The sequence below is a fragment of the Ciconia boyciana genome, chromosome 17 (assembly GCF_034638445.1).
Source record: "Ciconia boyciana chromosome 17, ASM3463844v1, whole genome shotgun sequence".
NCBI classification, from domain to species: domain Eukaryota; kingdom Metazoa; phylum Chordata; class Aves; order Ciconiiformes; family Ciconiidae; genus Ciconia; species Ciconia boyciana.
The window spans coordinates 9,465,176-9,481,988 of NC_132950.1; the positions used below are offsets into that span (position 1 = coordinate 9,465,176).

The following is a 16,813-nucleotide window of genomic DNA, read 5'->3' on the forward strand; positions in this document are numbered from 1 at the left end:
AGTCATCTTCATATTGTACTTTCCAAAACGGTTTTCATTTTCAACATGGGTGTATTTTTCTCTTGTAACTTTCCCATATGATTACCCTATTCCTTTTCCAGAACTTAGTATCTCAGAAAACCCAGACTTGTGAAGTGAAATTTATTTCCTTCCCAAGCTTAGAATTTGAGCCAGTCCTCTTAATCTGGAATGTCTGTCCTATGCCTATCGTATGTAAATACCTTTCTTTTATCAAACTTCATTGCTTGCTTCCATCTGCCACCTTCCCTTAGCTGCTTTCAGTAATCCTTGAAAACCTCTTTTAACTTTGTCTTTTGACAGCCCACTTTTCAAGACAGGGCCTTTCTTTCCCAGAGTTTCGAGTGATAAGTACGTTTAAACCTTACCTCTCGCACCCTCTTCTCTCCAGGCACCAGGATGGAAATATCCCCTTTTAGTTTGCCCCTTATTTGCATTAAGCTGGGATTATTTTTGAGAAAGCTAGAACAGAGATCCAGGGCCACAGCCCTTTCCATACATGTTTAGAAGTTGAGAGGCACTGCAGCTGACGGAGTGGGAGATCAGTACCGCCATGAACCACTATCAAAATATTCCTGCTTGCGACTTACTGGAACCTTACTCATGAGATCTGTGACCTTTGATGTCTTGCAGGAGAGGTATGAAATGGTTTCTTTGGTCACTGAGTAATGAACTATTTGCAGTGATAGGCAACGACTATCAAGTGTATCTTGATCTCTGTTCTCCTCATCCTAACTCCAGGTTACTGTGTTGATCATTAAACGTCATTGCTGATCTACTGCTTTCTTAGCATGGATGTGTGTTGTAACCTCTCAGGCTGTAGGTAGCTATCTGACTTCTTTAAAACTGCTCTTCTGCAGTTAATGTGTTATTTCAATGAGTTAATAATTCTTCCCAGTCCTCTGAAATTCTAGAATTCATTGCCTAACCACAAATGGTCATTCTCCCATAAGTTGTGTTTGATTCCATTGTGTTGTAATAGAAAGCCAGAAGAAACAAAATATTGTGCAGCTCATTTTTAACATAACTCAGATTTTTACATAAAAAGGAGCACTGTCTTAGTAGGCAGCTTTTTAAATGTTAAGGAATTTATAATCTTAATAATCTGAGATGGTAGCTTCATACATCGTCTTCAATCATTGGAAAAAAAGTGTTCTCCTCTTCAGGTTATTATTTGGATAATTCAACTTTGTTTCTAGTAAGTAAATATTATAACCATAAGATAAATTTTGCTCAGATCTTGAAGGATTGTCCACTTCTTCCTTACTTGCAAGTTACACATTCGCATCAGGGGAGTCTGCTGGCACTAGGATGAATACCTGTCTCTACAGCAACTTCAGTATTCTCCTTGTTTGTAGAGGACCCATTCCCTCAAGGTGCAACATGTTCACTTCAGATCTGCTTATGTCTTTATATTTTTCTTGATGTTCATTCACGATTATGTTTTTTATTAGAGTAACAAATCCTGCATACCCCCTCCCAAGCCTTCCAGAAATATATTTTGAACTTCTTAAGGCTACCATCTGCTAGGTAACTGATACCCTGCTTGAGCGATTGCATTAATAATCGCATCAGTGACTTCCCCCTCATCCTACATTAAGTCACTGTCTGTTCTTACTGGTAGAGAATACAAGCACTATGGACTTCTGATTGAATTTAGTCTCATATATTCCTTCCTTTCTTTACTGGCCGCCTTCTTTTTGCTATATCCACCAGTATAACCAAGATATTTGTAAAGTGCTTGACATATTTACAGCGGGGAAAAAATTATGATAGAAGAGAGGTTTTTCTGGGCCGCAAATCATTCAAACTCTGGATCATATCTTTCAGAGATTGACAACTATCATCACTGCTGCATGCAAGGAAGAGTTGGTTTGTGATAGGGAGTCATAGCTTTCTTGATGCTCCTAAAAACTGATTGCAACTTCGTGTTAGAAAATAAACTGTTATATTACATAATCGTTATAGGCCCATCTGTGCAGTCTTTCAAGAAAATAGCTTCTGCCGAAGTCTTATGGGTTGTTTCTGTAAGGACTATGGGATTCAATCCAGTGCTGATTATTCAGAGCTCCTTGGTAACCATCAACGAGTTGCTTGCTAGGGATCCATGAACAGTCTCTGTTCTTAGATATTAAGAAAAAAGAGGCTTCACAATTTCAGTGTGAACAAGAAATTGTGACCGTTTTGTTTTCTGATAATAAATCGGTGTTAGAGAAGGAAAAGAGTAAAAATTGATTTATTTTTTTTCCCTCGAACTTGTTAACTAAATCCAGTGAAACATTCTTTACTCAAATACAGAAGAGCTTGTGCAACTTTACAATGAAGGGAGAAAGAAGAAATAGAGATTTAAATTATAAATGGAAACAAAATAAAACAGAGGGATGGGACGAAGCCTTATAGTTAAGACAAGATTGTCCATTCACTCTTTCAAGAAGGAGGGCTTTTTTATAGGGATAAACGGTCCATGTTAAGTTATACTCAAAGCTGCACCATAATGCATAGTTAAAGGAGGAATATTGTGGTAAATCTTACTTAGCAGCAAAACATGTCATTTCTCTTTAGTATCCCTTCAGGTTTGGAGGTTTGGGAGGGTGTTTTGCTTTTGCAACATGTAGTAATGAAATGCTGGTATCAATAAAATGTGCCATTTTACTAAAGGCAGACATGAAGCAAACTTCCTCAAGCCGCCAGCTGAGACTTGTGAATCAGTATTTCAGCACTGACCTTTTTATGCCTCTTATTTCCATTCCAATTCTTGAGATCTGATGATTAACCCAATGAAGTAATGTTTAATCATTTAACCTTCCTTTGTCTGTATTGTAGCAGTTGCAGGAAATCTATTTCCAAACCAAAAACACAAATCAGCTTTGAAAAGGACATAGTGAGCTAAAGTATCCTGAAATGTTATAGAGAATGAATCACATTAGCTGAGAGTCGAGCCCAGTCTAGATACTTTAATTTTGGGGGAAAATGTTTTGCCTGTAAGTAGCTGAACTTTTATGTCTCTTTGTTTGGTTGGTTTTTTTAAAGCAATAAGTTGTGAAAGTTGTTTTGCTTTTATTTCAAATGCTTACAAAAAGTAGAGAAAAGTTTGTTCCCTGTGCAGGCTTTATAACAGAAAAATTATATTGTGAAATAGGTAAAAGTTGTGAAACTGATGATTGTATTCTCTGAGAAATGAAACTTTTAAGGTTTTTTTATTATTGCAGATGTCGCAAAGATTTGACAAATGAAATTTAAGGAAGCAACCAAACAGATGTATTTCTGAACTTGTCTGCATTAAAGTAAATGTTGAGACTGCAAATACATAGTTTTGTTGCAAACCTCATGTATGTTACCATGCAAATTATTTGTATCTGTGGCTGCATTAGATCGTAGAAAATAGGAAAAAAAAATCCTTAATTTCTCTCTTTTGACTTATTTGGAAAGTTTGAAAAAGGAAGACAAATTAGAAGTTCTTGACTGAAATTTGTAGAACTATAGCTGTGCTTTCCATGGAGTACTTTGTAATAGACAATGAATGTAAAAAAAGTAAAGAAGAAACAATCTGAGTAATAACTGGGGAAAAAAGAGAGTTATGAATTAATAAGATGAGAAAAATTGCCCCAACATTGGTTTGGGTTTTGGGTTTTTTTGCGAGACAAACTTGTTATACTTTTTGCAACACTTTCATCATTGGTTTTATAACAAAAATTGTATGGTTTTAGCTGGAGAGAAAAAATGAGGTTTTAGGCAGTCTTGAATTTTGCAGCACTCTAGAAATGTAGGTGAGGGAAGCTGTTTATTTTTAAGAAATTTAATGAAAAATGGTGCACTGTGCTTACACTAAGTTAATACAGTCAATTTATATATAATTATAATGATATATTTTATTAAACCAGCTGTGCTGCAAGCATTAGTTTATAGGTCACTTACTAGAGAGTTTGTTTCCAATTCCAGCTTGTGAAAATTAATACAACAGTGTGTTAGCAATGCAGTCTAAGATAATGGGTAAATATGTTAAAATTAGAATAGAAACAGCTTCCATTGAAATATATCATGGACCTATTTGAATCATTGGATTGTAGTGTTTTATTTTAAAGATACTTTACAATGAGATTTATGGAGCTGTGAAAAATTCTTTATTGGCTTATAAAAGTGAAAATATTGTTCTAACCCCATGAGCATTGTGAAATGGTGAACAAAATAGGAACTGAAAATATCATGGTCCCATTCAGCTTTGTTGTAGAGTACAGGGAGAGGCATCTTAGGAAATTCCTACATAAGGCACCACTTTTTCAGTTCACCTTTTCAAAGAACAAAATCTGTTGTTGAAAGGACAACGTTACTGTTTTGCTTTAGCGCACCTTTTCATTTTAAATTAATTCGTAGAGAAATTCCGAATGCATATTTCTACTTTGTATTTGGTTAAGGAATCCAAATACCTGTTGTCTCCTTAGTGTGCTGCATTTTATTTCCTTTGCTGATAGCTGTGTGATCGCACGCTGCGAAAGAGTCTTGCATCCTTTTCAGTTCAGGTCCTAAATCCTCAGTGGGACTGAGCGGGTGTATTAGTGCTGACCTGTATTAGTGATCATCTGTTAACTTGGAAATAACGATGAGGGCATTTTAGTTTGAGAAGGAACTGCTCCTGATGTTACAAGATTTTTTTGGACTTGGTTCACTGGTAAATTATTATGTTTTGTTCTTTCTAACGATTTGTGTCAAAATGCACTCTTTTAACTGAAAAGCATGAAAAATGTAACTTTCCTTGTCATGTAAGCATGTTCTAGACCTGTTACTGCAAACAAGTTCAAGTGTTTGGTATCAGCCTCACTGGGAGTAGGTTTTAATCACTCATGCATGCTGTACGTATCCTAGGAGTTAAACAAAAAAGATGTCAGGAACAAGTTTTCAAGAAAGATGTAGGGAATCTCATTTATTTGGCATTTTTCTTTAAGTTGAAGTATTTGTTTTCATTTGGGTTATTTTTTTTCAAATATAAAGCATAATAAACTGAATTCTTCTGTTTTCAGTAAGAATTGGGTTTTTTTATTTGAGAATTTGTTAACTATTTTTAAAGCACTGTAATGGAGAAAAGTTACTACTTGAAAAAGGGATGTAAAAAGATAGCAAATGGCCTTATCACAGGTTGTTTTGTTTTGTTTTTTTAATCTGGCATAGAAAATTATGTCAGTTCTACAGTTCAGGATTTAAATAATATGCAAGGACATTGTCAAGTAATTGTAATTTACTTGCATTGGTATATAGTATTGAAGGTTTCAACAGAATTGTAACAAAGTTAAAATTGCGTAAATTTAATCTGGATTATCTTGTAGTTATCTTGAAGTGTGGAATTTAGAATTTCATTAATTATTGATTAAAGGAACTTCCTTGTGAAATTTATCTGATCGTTTTCTACAAAATGCAAATCAGTGAATATTGCATTGCTACTGGCAAATCAGCTTTTTATTGCTTATTCATAGGTTTTAAAAAAAGAATTAATAATTACTTTTTAAAGTTTGCTGTTACCAAAGATACTCAGCTTTCTATAACTGCTGTTACCAAGCCTGAATAGATAATATTCACCCTGTTTTTAACTTTTTGGACAGTTTCCCTTCAAAAGAATTTTATTCTCATGTAAATTCACTTCTCACATTCAAATAAACTGCTTGTGACAATCTTTATTTTTGCTTTTAAAAATGTTTACTGTGTATTTGGTAAACTTGGAGACTCTTGAGTTTGTCATTAATATGTTTTGAAAGTTGTGATCACAGAGTAAAAGTAGGCAGCATGTTCTTAGCATCTTTTTGTAAAGAACAGCTCAAATGTTACATGGCCTGCCACCTTTTGCTTTTGAAGTATTTTAGATTCAACTCTATGGATTTAATGAACTTTAAAAGTCTGTTGTAGAGAGTCCTGGAATTAGCTGTTTTGATTAAGATCCTGGGTTTGAGAGCAGACATCTCAGGATATAATGGGATTATTATACTCTGGCTTTGTGTTTTGAGAAAGTACCTTTTTAATGTAAATGGTATTGAAGGAAATTAAGTCCCTTTGCTGTTTAAGGAATAAGGTATAAGCAGCATTGACAATTCAAAGATATAGGGAAATAAATACTGGAAAACCTGTTTCCATAGTAGTGCGAACTTGGTGCCACTTGCAGGGTTTTGAAAAACAGAGCTCAATCCATGTGGGTGGCTAGATTTTCACACTGAGCACTGTGAATTTCTCTCTCTTCCCTCTAAGCCCAGCGTTTCAAACTGGACTTTTTATTTTAAAAATTCTCCCAAATGCTAATTAGGAAATCCCATAGCACAGAGGATATTGAAATCCCATACAGCTTGAGGTATGTTCATTTTGGGTTTTGCCTCATTAATGCTTTGTTTTCTTCTTTGCAGGATTTTGCTTCCCGGGCTAAACTGGCTGTCCAGAACCTGGTGCAGAAGGTTGGGTTCTTCGGCATTTTGGCCTGCGCTTCAGTAAGTTCATTTCAGTAACAGAGGGGTTTATAATCACAAATTGCAGATTGAATGTATTGCGATGAAATTAATGCTATGAAACGTGACTTGGTTTTATTTGAGTCCATATGGATCTTCATGCCTTGTTTGCTATTTCTGCGTTCTCTGTGGTGCTTAGGGCAAGGAGGTGGTTGTGGTACTGGCAAGTACAATAGCATGGAGAAACTCCAGTCCTAGATTAGTACCAAACACAGTGAATTCTGCCTAAAAGCCCAGCTGACAGTTCTATAGTTCAGCATGGTGTGGTGAAACCTGATAAAAACAGGTCAGTTCACTAAAGATGCTAAAAGCTTGTCAGAGTAAGGAAGACTTAAACTACAAGAGTCTCAACTAGAACATTCTTAAAATTCAAGAAGTTTCTATGTTTCTGTTTCAGACGAGGGGTGCTCCCTGCGTTTGATGTCTTCGCTAACAAAGGCATATGCACACTGCTGCTCACTGCTCTGTGTTAGTGGGTATTTGGCAGATCAGATCGTGTGCCCCGCTGACGGTTACCCTGTTGGGACTTTCCTAGCCCAGATTATTAGCTGGCAAGATATAGCAAGAGCTGTATTATTACCTATAGATTCTGCTGGAACCATATTACAATTTCGTTAGGTGTTTATGTCCTATAGCTTACTGTGCTTGACATCTTCAAACCCAAAGTTATACACAGATTGAAGAGTGGAAAACTACCTGTACAAATCCTGATTAGGATATCCACCCACAGTAATTCTCCAAAGTCTGCTCTGGAGATATCTTTGGGTCACTAGGGACCAGAGGGAGCAGAATGAGGAAGCCAGTTTCAGAGTCATGGCTATATGAACTACAAAATACTTGTAGGTTTTTTTCTGTCTAAGCAAGAGGTGACACGAGCACCTCCGCTGATGCTATTTCAGTGTTTTGAGGAGGATAATACTGTTCTTTTGGAATAGAAAAATATTGACCCATTTGAGGCTTAAATCTCTCTCTGGAAGCTTAATGAAAACTGGTAGGAATGGTGTGCCTTATTCTTCCATCCCCCACACAAGATGTGGGATGTGATGCACAGAAATGTGATTACAGTGAAGGGGGGAAGTGTAGGTCCCCTATGATCCCATTCTTCCGGAATAACCACAGCCATTAGCCAGCTGCTCAGCTGGTGAGGTATTAATTCCACACTTGTCTAGCATCTCTCTTAGTTTCCTAAATTGTAGAGATGACAATGCTAACTATTTGCTCAAACGCAAGTAACCTGTGTTAGCTGGAAAGAATTAATCTGATTATAGCTGCTGGCATACAACTTCTGTTTATTAATCTTTTGAACTATCTTAGTGTTTAGAGTGGAGACATAGGTTACAAGCTGTTCTTTAAATCTTTCCGTCCAGTAAGCTCTTAGACTGCTTCTTCACTGCCTCTGAGTCATTACTCTCTAGTCACCATCTTGTGAGACAGCATTGCATAGGCTATTTTGTCTGCCTTGTGTAATCAGAACAGCAGCTTGTAGATGGCAGGGATGAGTTACTGGAGTGGCTGGACAAGGTGAAACGTGGATAAATGGAGAACATGAGGAAGGAGTTGGTAAACATGAGGGGTGATGTGTAAACTCTTCGTAGTTCCTGCTTAGTAATACTTAAACATTTGCTTAACTTCTTACCTGCTTGCTGCACTGTTCTTCAACACGCTCCGACCTCCAGCTTCCCTTTGCTTATATAGGCTGCCCCGCGTCGGGGGAGGGATGGGGAATCATGAATCCACCACAGTACACTTGAGGATTAGTAAATGTGTTTACAGAATAACTGCAGAGTAGCAGGAAAAAGGGTGGAGTTAAATGTGGCAGGGGCACTGAAAAAGCACAGGGATTCAAAGCTACACATTTTTGTTGCATCTGTAGGTGAGGAAGGCAGCCCCCATGTATGCTCCGTGGAGCTGGGTGTTCCCCCATGAGCTTCAGGGCTTTGTTTCAGGGCTTCTCTTGCTTATTGCTGCTTCTCCGTATGCTAGAAGGTGTCTCCTTTACTTGCCCCCCTTACCATTGCGATCTTACTTTGGGATTTTAAACAGTATTTTAGTTGGGTGTATTTTTTATGATTAGATAACTTGCTTGTAAAGTGGTAGTGACTGTCCTAGCTGCAGGTTGTTGTCTGTCAAGCAATGGCTTCTAAATGCTACATAAAAACACAATCAAATTGAATTTAAAACTTTGCCAGTTTATCCAGTGAAGTCAACGGAACGCAATGTTGTTTAGTGGCAATAAGAAAGCTATATTATTGTGTGGAGCTTAATTCCTATGTAAAGGCAGCCCTGGGGAAGGAACAAAGCAAGAATTAGCCCTGGAAGATCCTTGCTGTGACTTGCGAGAATTTGCCCTCCTGTCTTTGTGGGCTTTTTTGGCAACTCTCAGTACTGCGTGTGTGTGTTTTTTCAAAAACAAACAAAGAGAAAACCTCGCTGGCCTGCTAATAGACCCTAATGCGGACTTGTTGAGTAACTTTTTACTGTGATCCGTTTAATGTATTGATGAAATCCACAGTTACTCCTACCTAAAGCATGTTGCTCCCTCTATGGTGATAGTAATGCAGTAATTAAAATGTGCTGTGAACTTACAAAAAAACCTCAAACCACCCAACAAAGAACATACTTGAGACTTAGAGCAGACTTGGCTCAGAAGAGCAAAATTATCTGACTGTGGTATAAGTAAATAATTTACTAGCCTCCTATGGCTAAGACAGCTGTCAGAGGTAAAGAATCATTTTAGTTGAAGTGGAGCATGTTTAGAGACCGTTTCGGGGCATGATTAGAGACCGTTTCAGATTTCTTCCTATGCAGGTGGTGTTGTGGGTGCTCATAAATTTGAATTGCTAGTCTGTAACAGCTAAGTATAACCCTCATAAGCTTTCTCACAGATTTCAGATTTCCATTCAGTCGGTTGCAAAGTTACTATCTTTTATGGTCTTTAGCAATCTACACTCTATATTTATTTGTTTGTGTAAGAAAACAACACAAATACTGCAGGATATTAGCCCAGAATACACTGCTACTGTGAATTACACATACCCCATGCGTTTGCTCAGACAGTCTGCCCTTGTACTGCATGCTAAGTGTGAAAGGTTGGAATTTGGATACTTTCTTGGTTTAATTTCAAAAATATTTTACAGATAGTATCACAATACCAAACGTCAAGCCAACAGTTTAACAATAATAAAAAAAATCTTTTAATTTTAAATGAAATGCATATGCTTAATAAAATCTAATCAGTGCTTTTAAACTGGATACATATGACTATAAATGCCAGTTTTTAATGTACTTTCTCAGATGGAAATCACTGGGGATAATTTTGAACGCTAGCTTCCAAGAGTGATGTGCTTGTCAGTGAGAAAATTTGATAAATCACTCAAAATGGCTTTACTGTGGTTTCTGTGCATTTCACATGGAAAACTTTTTGTTAGCTTTTTTTAAAATCCAGGGGTAAGGAGGGACCATGAGAATGGAATTGTCTGGGACATTGTCTAGCTGAATCCCAGAGACTTAAGTTATGTGGTGCAACATTAACATTTTTGTGAGTATTAAGGCACAAGAGTTTTGGATCAAGTTGAATAAGAGGAAAATGTTCATTTTTCAAAGTTTCAAAGTCTGTCGTGTTCCTGTTCATCTAAGTAAGTGCTGCAATTCATGGACTTCTTTCCCTTGCACTTCATAGATTCCAAACCCTCTGTTTGACCTGGCCGGGATAACATGTGGACACTTTCTGGTTCCCTTCTGGACCTTCTTTGGTGCAACCTTGATTGGGAAAGCAGTAATTAAAATGCACATCCAGGCAAGTACAACACATCCCTGAGGGCTCTGGGGTGAAGACTTTTTTATGTTTTTTTGACTGTTACACTGTAGTAACTTCGTAATGAATTCTGGAGTCTCCCTTCCTGACCTGAAGTAATGGAAATTAATTTGGTGCAAAGGATTTACAATAAAGGATCTGCTAGGCTTCTTATGCTCAAAACTTAGGCAACTGAATAATTTATAGCTACAAACTAATGAGCTCGCTGCCTACACCACTCAGGAAATTGGTGGTTAGCCAAGTTATTTACCTACGGTTTTTACCAGGCTGAAAGAACTTCGTACTCATAATGAACTTGCCTTTTTGGTAACAAATACTCATTTCAAAGAGCACTGCAACTAGCCTTTACCGGTTAAGCGGCACGTTTAAATGCTCCCTTTTATCTCAGTTGAGTGTGTGGAGAAAACCCCGCTCGTCTCGGGCCCTGCAGAAAGCGGTCTGAGGGTACGTCTCTGGGCATGTTGTCCATAGCTTGCAAGCATGGTTAGCGATTTTTGGTGTCCTCAGTCTATATGATTTTGAAAGGGCCTGATTTCAGAGCGTGTCCAGTTTTTTCTTGCTAACTCAGTGCCTTACTGGATGTTCCGAATTCGGCAACTGGAATCTCCAGTTGCTTTCAAAAATTTGGAGTCTCGCTTTTAAAACGCATCACCATTTTGTCCAAGGAAAGATGAAGTATCGATTCCCTGGTGATTCTTTATGGGTGGCGGTGTGGTTAGTGCTCTATCATGAACTACATCGCTCTATTTGTAATGCTTAGAACCAATGTTTTCAGCTGGGGCTTGTCTTTTCTTAAGCATCTCCATAGCACTGGTGCAGTGCCCGTAGCTGTGGTGCTTGGAAATCTTTGCTGTCGCTACATTAAAATAGCAGAAGCTATCAGTAGTATAAAATTACTTGTCTAGTCCCCTCATCAAGCTGCTTAAAAATATTTTTCTTGCCCTGAACAGAAGATTGCAGTCTTCAACCCTTTTTTCTTCCCATCTTTTTGTAAATGGTTATTTTACTTTGCCCAGTCCTTAAACAGAAAATAATAAATAGATCTGAAAGTTCTTTCATTTAGTGTGATAGATCAACTTTTTCTCCACACTTATTTTTGTATTATCTGAATTTTTCTGCTTTTAAATCTGTGTACTGTTAGAATTTGTTCTGGCAACACAGAAAAGTGAAATAGTATTTGTGTAATATTCCTTTTATTATTTTATTTGTCCTGTTTAGCTAGCAGAATGTTTGCTATGTAATTTATAGTGCTCCACACTCAGATCAAACGTAAGTGAAAAAATATTTCCCAGTGTCTTGTACAGTTGGTAAATCATCTTATTTTGTAATACGTTCTGCTATTAGAATTCTGTTTTCTGCCATGCTTGGTTTCAAGCATACTCTTGTGCAATAGCCTTGATTTTTGTAGTGATCTTGCTGCAATTTGGAATTTAGGAAATGCAAGAGTCATGGAAAAGGCTTTTAACGAAATCTTTCTCTAGACAGGAAGCGAGTGACTCTGGTGCACTGGCCATCCTGGAGCTGCTTTTAACTGGCCTCTTCCTCCGGACCACAAAATCATTTTGTGTAGTTCTAGTCACATCCCTTATTTCCAGACTGAATGCAGTTCTCATTAGATCATGTTTAAACTGATTTAAGGAGACTGTGGGAACTGTTTGTGTGTGCATACGCATCTACACGCAGTCTTGCTCACTCTTTGGAGAAGAACAAGCTGTCCAATAGGACACAAGTGGAATTAGCAAAGGCTATTTTAACAACATTTTAACTTGTGTTAGAAGAGAAGGGAGTGGCAAAATTATGGACATTTGGATTTTCTGCAAAATAAGCTATGTGTTACGGAAGTTTCTTTCATTGAAATTACCCTGTTCCAAATAGTCTGTTGCATTAGAGACAGTGACAATCTAAGTTTTTGAACACAGGTACCCAATGGCTCTTACTTTGTTCTTCTCTAAGTATTTTTTGTCATGCTTCTGCCTGAAGCACGTGAACTAGGGAACTAAAAGATACATGATTTTTCACTTCTGTGATCTTTAAGTACATGTGTTTGTGTAAGGGGATGTGAATTTTTCTGCATGGTGATGACTGTTTTTCCATTAAAACATTGTTGACGGAGTAAAATGACCTTGAGCTTCTGGGAATTGAAGTTTGGGGAGGATGCGAATGGTTAGTAATACAGGCTACAAAAACATTGCAAGAAATGAAATCTATGAGGAAATAGAATAATAAAGTGAACAGCTTTTCTCTCTCCTGCCTCTTTTTGAAGAGTATTGATAAATAAAGATCTTGAAAGAAAAGAGAAGGGAAAACTATGTGTGAGTGCTAGAGAAGCTGTCCGGTTGGAAAGGAACATAAACTGTTGTACCCCATTGTCTCTGCTTCCCTTTTGATCAAATGTTTCTCTAACTGATGTTTTCCTTCCTACAGAAACTTTTCGTTATTATAACATTCAGCAAACATATAGTGGAGCAGATGGTGTCCCTAATCGGGTGAGTAATTCTTTAACACAGTAATACCTTCACTCATTAAGTGGAAAAATACTGGAGGAGGCAAATTAGATGTGCTGAACATCGTGCTTTGCTTCAAAGTGCAAGCTTTGGCCAACACATAATTTAGGTCTTATTTGCAACTTCATTCCTCACCTCCAGGGCTTCAAGTATTTCAAGAAACATAACAGCACAGAAGGTCAGATGGCCTGAGTATGTAGTACCAACAGTTAACTTTCCCCCAGAAATAGGATACAGCTCTTCCAATTATAGATAGCTACACTTTTAGCTGCAAATAGACTGGGTTTTTATGGACTGTCTTCAATGTAGTGTGCTCCTAGGACAAAAAAATGAAAGAACTGTTGTGATTTATGCAGTGTCCCAAGATGACAATAAACATCTTCCATAATTTGACTACCTTATACATTTAAAATAGTAAATCTGTTTTAATTCTGACAAATTCTGACATAAAATGTTTGGTATGTAGAGTTATATCTCCAGTCTGTTAAACTTGTTTTTTCATAGGAGGAATGACAGTTTTCATGGATAAACTGCTCCGATTTTGAGAAAGTTTGTCTTTTTTTTTTTTTTTTTGGACTGAGTTCTTCAGTAATTGATCACTATTTTATTTTTTAAGTGAAAATCTCAGTTTAAAACAAGAAAACTAAGCAAAAACCCAGCTAACAACAGTTGGGGGGGGGACGACACAGTTAAAACAACATACTTACATGTTGCCTCAGTGGGTTTGAATGAAGATTGGACACTGATGATGAAGTGTGAGATTTTTGCCTCATATCTACCTGTTCAGTCATGAAATTCTGTGTAATTTTAAAATCCATTGTTGACGTTAACGTTTCCTGCCTGGTAATCTAGCAAATAACATCGCAACGGTGCCTCTCTAACCATGCAGAAGTTCCATAGACTGCTTGAATGCAAACAAAGTATGCAATTAAATTTAAATCTAGGCAACTAGATCAAATCATATGGATTTCATGCAAAATTCATGCTTAATTGTTCAAAAGAACAATTCTTTGTTCTTGGGGGGAAGCTACTGCCTGTTTTCAGTACACTGATCAGATTAATGTCAGGGATGCAGGTTTAAAGTATTACATGTGAGTCTCTAACATTTAAATAGAAAGCTTTACTGTTGTGGGGTTTGTTGGTTTTGTGGGTTTTTTTTTAAACTAGATACCTAATATGGATCCATAAAATAAATTCTAAGGTGTTTCTACTTTTCCAAGGTCTTTCACTTGTTATTTGGGGCAAATTGATTGACACTTTGCTATCCAAACTGTAATAACTATTTTCACATAGAAACCAAAAAGCCACACTCCTCAAGAACAGTTGCAGGGGAGGAATGTCTGGAAATAATTCCTTTTAAAATATGTAAACTTGAAGTAGCAATGCTATAGAAAGAAGAAGGAGTGTCAAAAGAAACATTCTAGGGCATTTCACTAATGAAACAAATCCTGACTTTATTACTTCCTGATCTTCTGATTGGGTGTCTGGTTTGTAACAAACTTCAAAATTAATTTGTTGCTTTGAACATTTAAAAAAAAAAAAAAAAAGAGAGAAATGTGGCTACTTTTAACCATCATTAGTTAGCTTTTCTTAGTATGAATCACACCAGACAATTTACTACTAACTTTTGATCAGCACTGCTACTAGGTGAGGTACATTTCCAAAGATTTACTCTCCTGCAAATCCTTGAGCCAAAACTAGTAGTTTTTTCCTACTTCATCTGTCTTGGAGATAATTTTGCATCGAATTACTTTGAATGCATTCACAAGACCTCTGCTGGATTCAGATTTTATTAGATGGTTGATGTCAGAGTTAAAAAATGTTCTCGGGAGACAGTAAGATTTTTGGAATGTCCCGGTATCCTTGACTTCTCAAGCTGTCTGCTAGCATTACCTCATCAATTTCTTTTAGAGTGGAGTATAAAACATGTTAAACAATAGCTTGCATTAAATCCCTTATTATTAAATTAAAATATAGTTCTTTTTAATGGTCGGTAACTTTATTTTAATCAAATTCTATCCGACACAATGACTTAAGACTTTTTTTGTCTGGGGTATTGCTCTTACACAATAGGAAATGTCTAAGCACAATACTTTAAAATAATGAACGTATTAACATACAGGAAAACTAAAATCTAGACAGAAGATTAAGTTATGAGATAAAGCCTGAGAATATTTGACTTTATAAGCCACAGAAAATTTCTCGATAACTACATAAGTCTTAGTCAAAAAGCAAAAATGATTCACCTGCAGACCTTGCTCGTAGCTCAATACTTGTTTACTTCTGTCACTGGATGCTGCTGGCGCTGCACACTAGGCCTGCCATAACCAGGCTGTTTTAATAGAATTTAGGGTAATTTGATTTTGCAGTTTTGTCTAGGTCTCCATTACAAAAGGATCGTAAAATACTCCTTATATTAATTAAATAAAGAAAGAAAAGGAAAAGAAAACGTGGCAGGAAATTAAGAAGCTGTTTAAAAAAAAATTTTGGAAAACGGTGGTGGTAGCTAGCGTACACAAAAACGAAAGGTAAGAAGGATGGGTGGTGGCAGCAGCAAGGGCAATGGCAAGCAGCAAGCCTTGGTAGAGGGACCAAGGTCAGAGCTGGTTGCAGAGAGGGGGACGTGGATGGATTTAAGAAACTGAAGCTAGCAAGGGTCTTGAAATTAAAGCTGAAGAGGATTACAAAGATATTGGTAGCTCACATGAGGCTGGTAATTATCAACCTGTTCTACCAGTTAATAGTTTAAAGTTGTATTATTGCTGTCTAAAACGCTAGAAGAGAATAATGTTTTCTCTCAGGTTGTATTACGTACATGAGCTTTTGTGAGGAAAGATTGCGTGTAAGAGTTTTGTCTTGTATTCTGTCACTTAAAGAAGAGTTTAACTTACTGATCATCCATGGAAAATACTTTGATGCTGGTTTTAGGCCAAACCTAGCCCGTTTAAAATGTTTAATTATCATGTGTGTTGTGGGTTTTCTTTTGGCTCTTAAATCTTGCCGTTTAATTTGTTTTACCTACAGCTGCAGGATTGTTTTGCAGTCACACTAAGCATATTGCTTTTAAGCACGATCATATTTTCTTTGAAGTGGCAGTTTCAAATGCGGATTAAGAATTCCCAGAAAACTACTAAAAGAAATAGTTCTCAAAGCACACACCATCCACAAAACTATCTGCCATCAATTCTGGGTGAATGTTCAGAAAGAAAAAAATCTGTTTGTTTTTTTTTTTAAATTCAGCACGCTCTGCTCATATTTTGCAAAAATGAGCTAATAACTTTAGAACTTCAGTAGACGTCTAAAAAATCCATAAACATGTTTTATAGAGCATTAGCGTGTGGCCTTCACCTCGGATGCATCTGAACTTCAGTGGCAAGTGGTACGGCTGCAGCCCTGTTGGACAAATCCCACCCGTTGGGCAGAGAGATTCCCTCTGCCTATTATTAAGTTAATGATAAACTCACGTAGGCTGCGGAAGGGCTTAATTACAGAGGCTGTGATGGTTACTCAGAGGGGAGGCACGAACACCGAGAAGTGCTGATGTGATAGACCAGCTACGCTATCTTCTCAGCAGAGTGAGTGAACGACTGCCTGTAGCAAACGATGCCTTGCTGATTTTAAGAGAAGTAGAGGCGAAGCTACTCAATTAATGAACTGAGTCAATAAACTAATTTGAAGTTTAAATAGAAGCCAGTGCTTGTAGAAGCAGAAGCATGTAAAAAAAAAAAAAAAATGCATACTTCCACAGATTTTTAGAAGTTAATTCGTTAGTGCCACGTTCTGTGGGTGAGACGTGTTAACAGTGTGAAGTGTAATTCAACAAACTCAGACCTGAAAATCTACCCCAAAATATCAGTGCTTCCAAAGGGTTTCTTAACCTGGTGGTTTTTGTGGAACAAATTTTCCTGCTTACCAGCTATGCAGGCCAGTTTGAATGATTGCATGTCTTAAAGGAAAAACAGTTTTTTGGTAACAGGTACTTGAACCGTTGCCTTGAC

General features: G+C 37.1%; 1 protein-coding gene across 9 annotated transcripts in view; it reads left to right on the forward strand.

Moving 5' to 3' along the window:
* VMP1 (vacuole membrane protein 1) overlaps nucleotides 1-16,813 on the forward strand; it is a 70,354-nt gene that overhangs the window by 41,664 nt on the left and 11,877 nt on the right. For all 9 annotated transcript variants that reach the window (XM_072882215.1, XM_072882211.1, XM_072882214.1 and 6 more), the window contains 3 exons: nucleotides 6,399-6,479; nucleotides 10,177-10,293; nucleotides 12,736-12,797. In XM_072882215.1, the coding sequence (XP_072738316.1) occupies nucleotides 6,399-6,479; nucleotides 10,177-10,293; nucleotides 12,736-12,797 (260 nt within the window). The remainder of the gene's footprint in view (nucleotides 1-6,398; nucleotides 6,480-10,176; nucleotides 10,294-12,735; nucleotides 12,798-16,813) is intronic.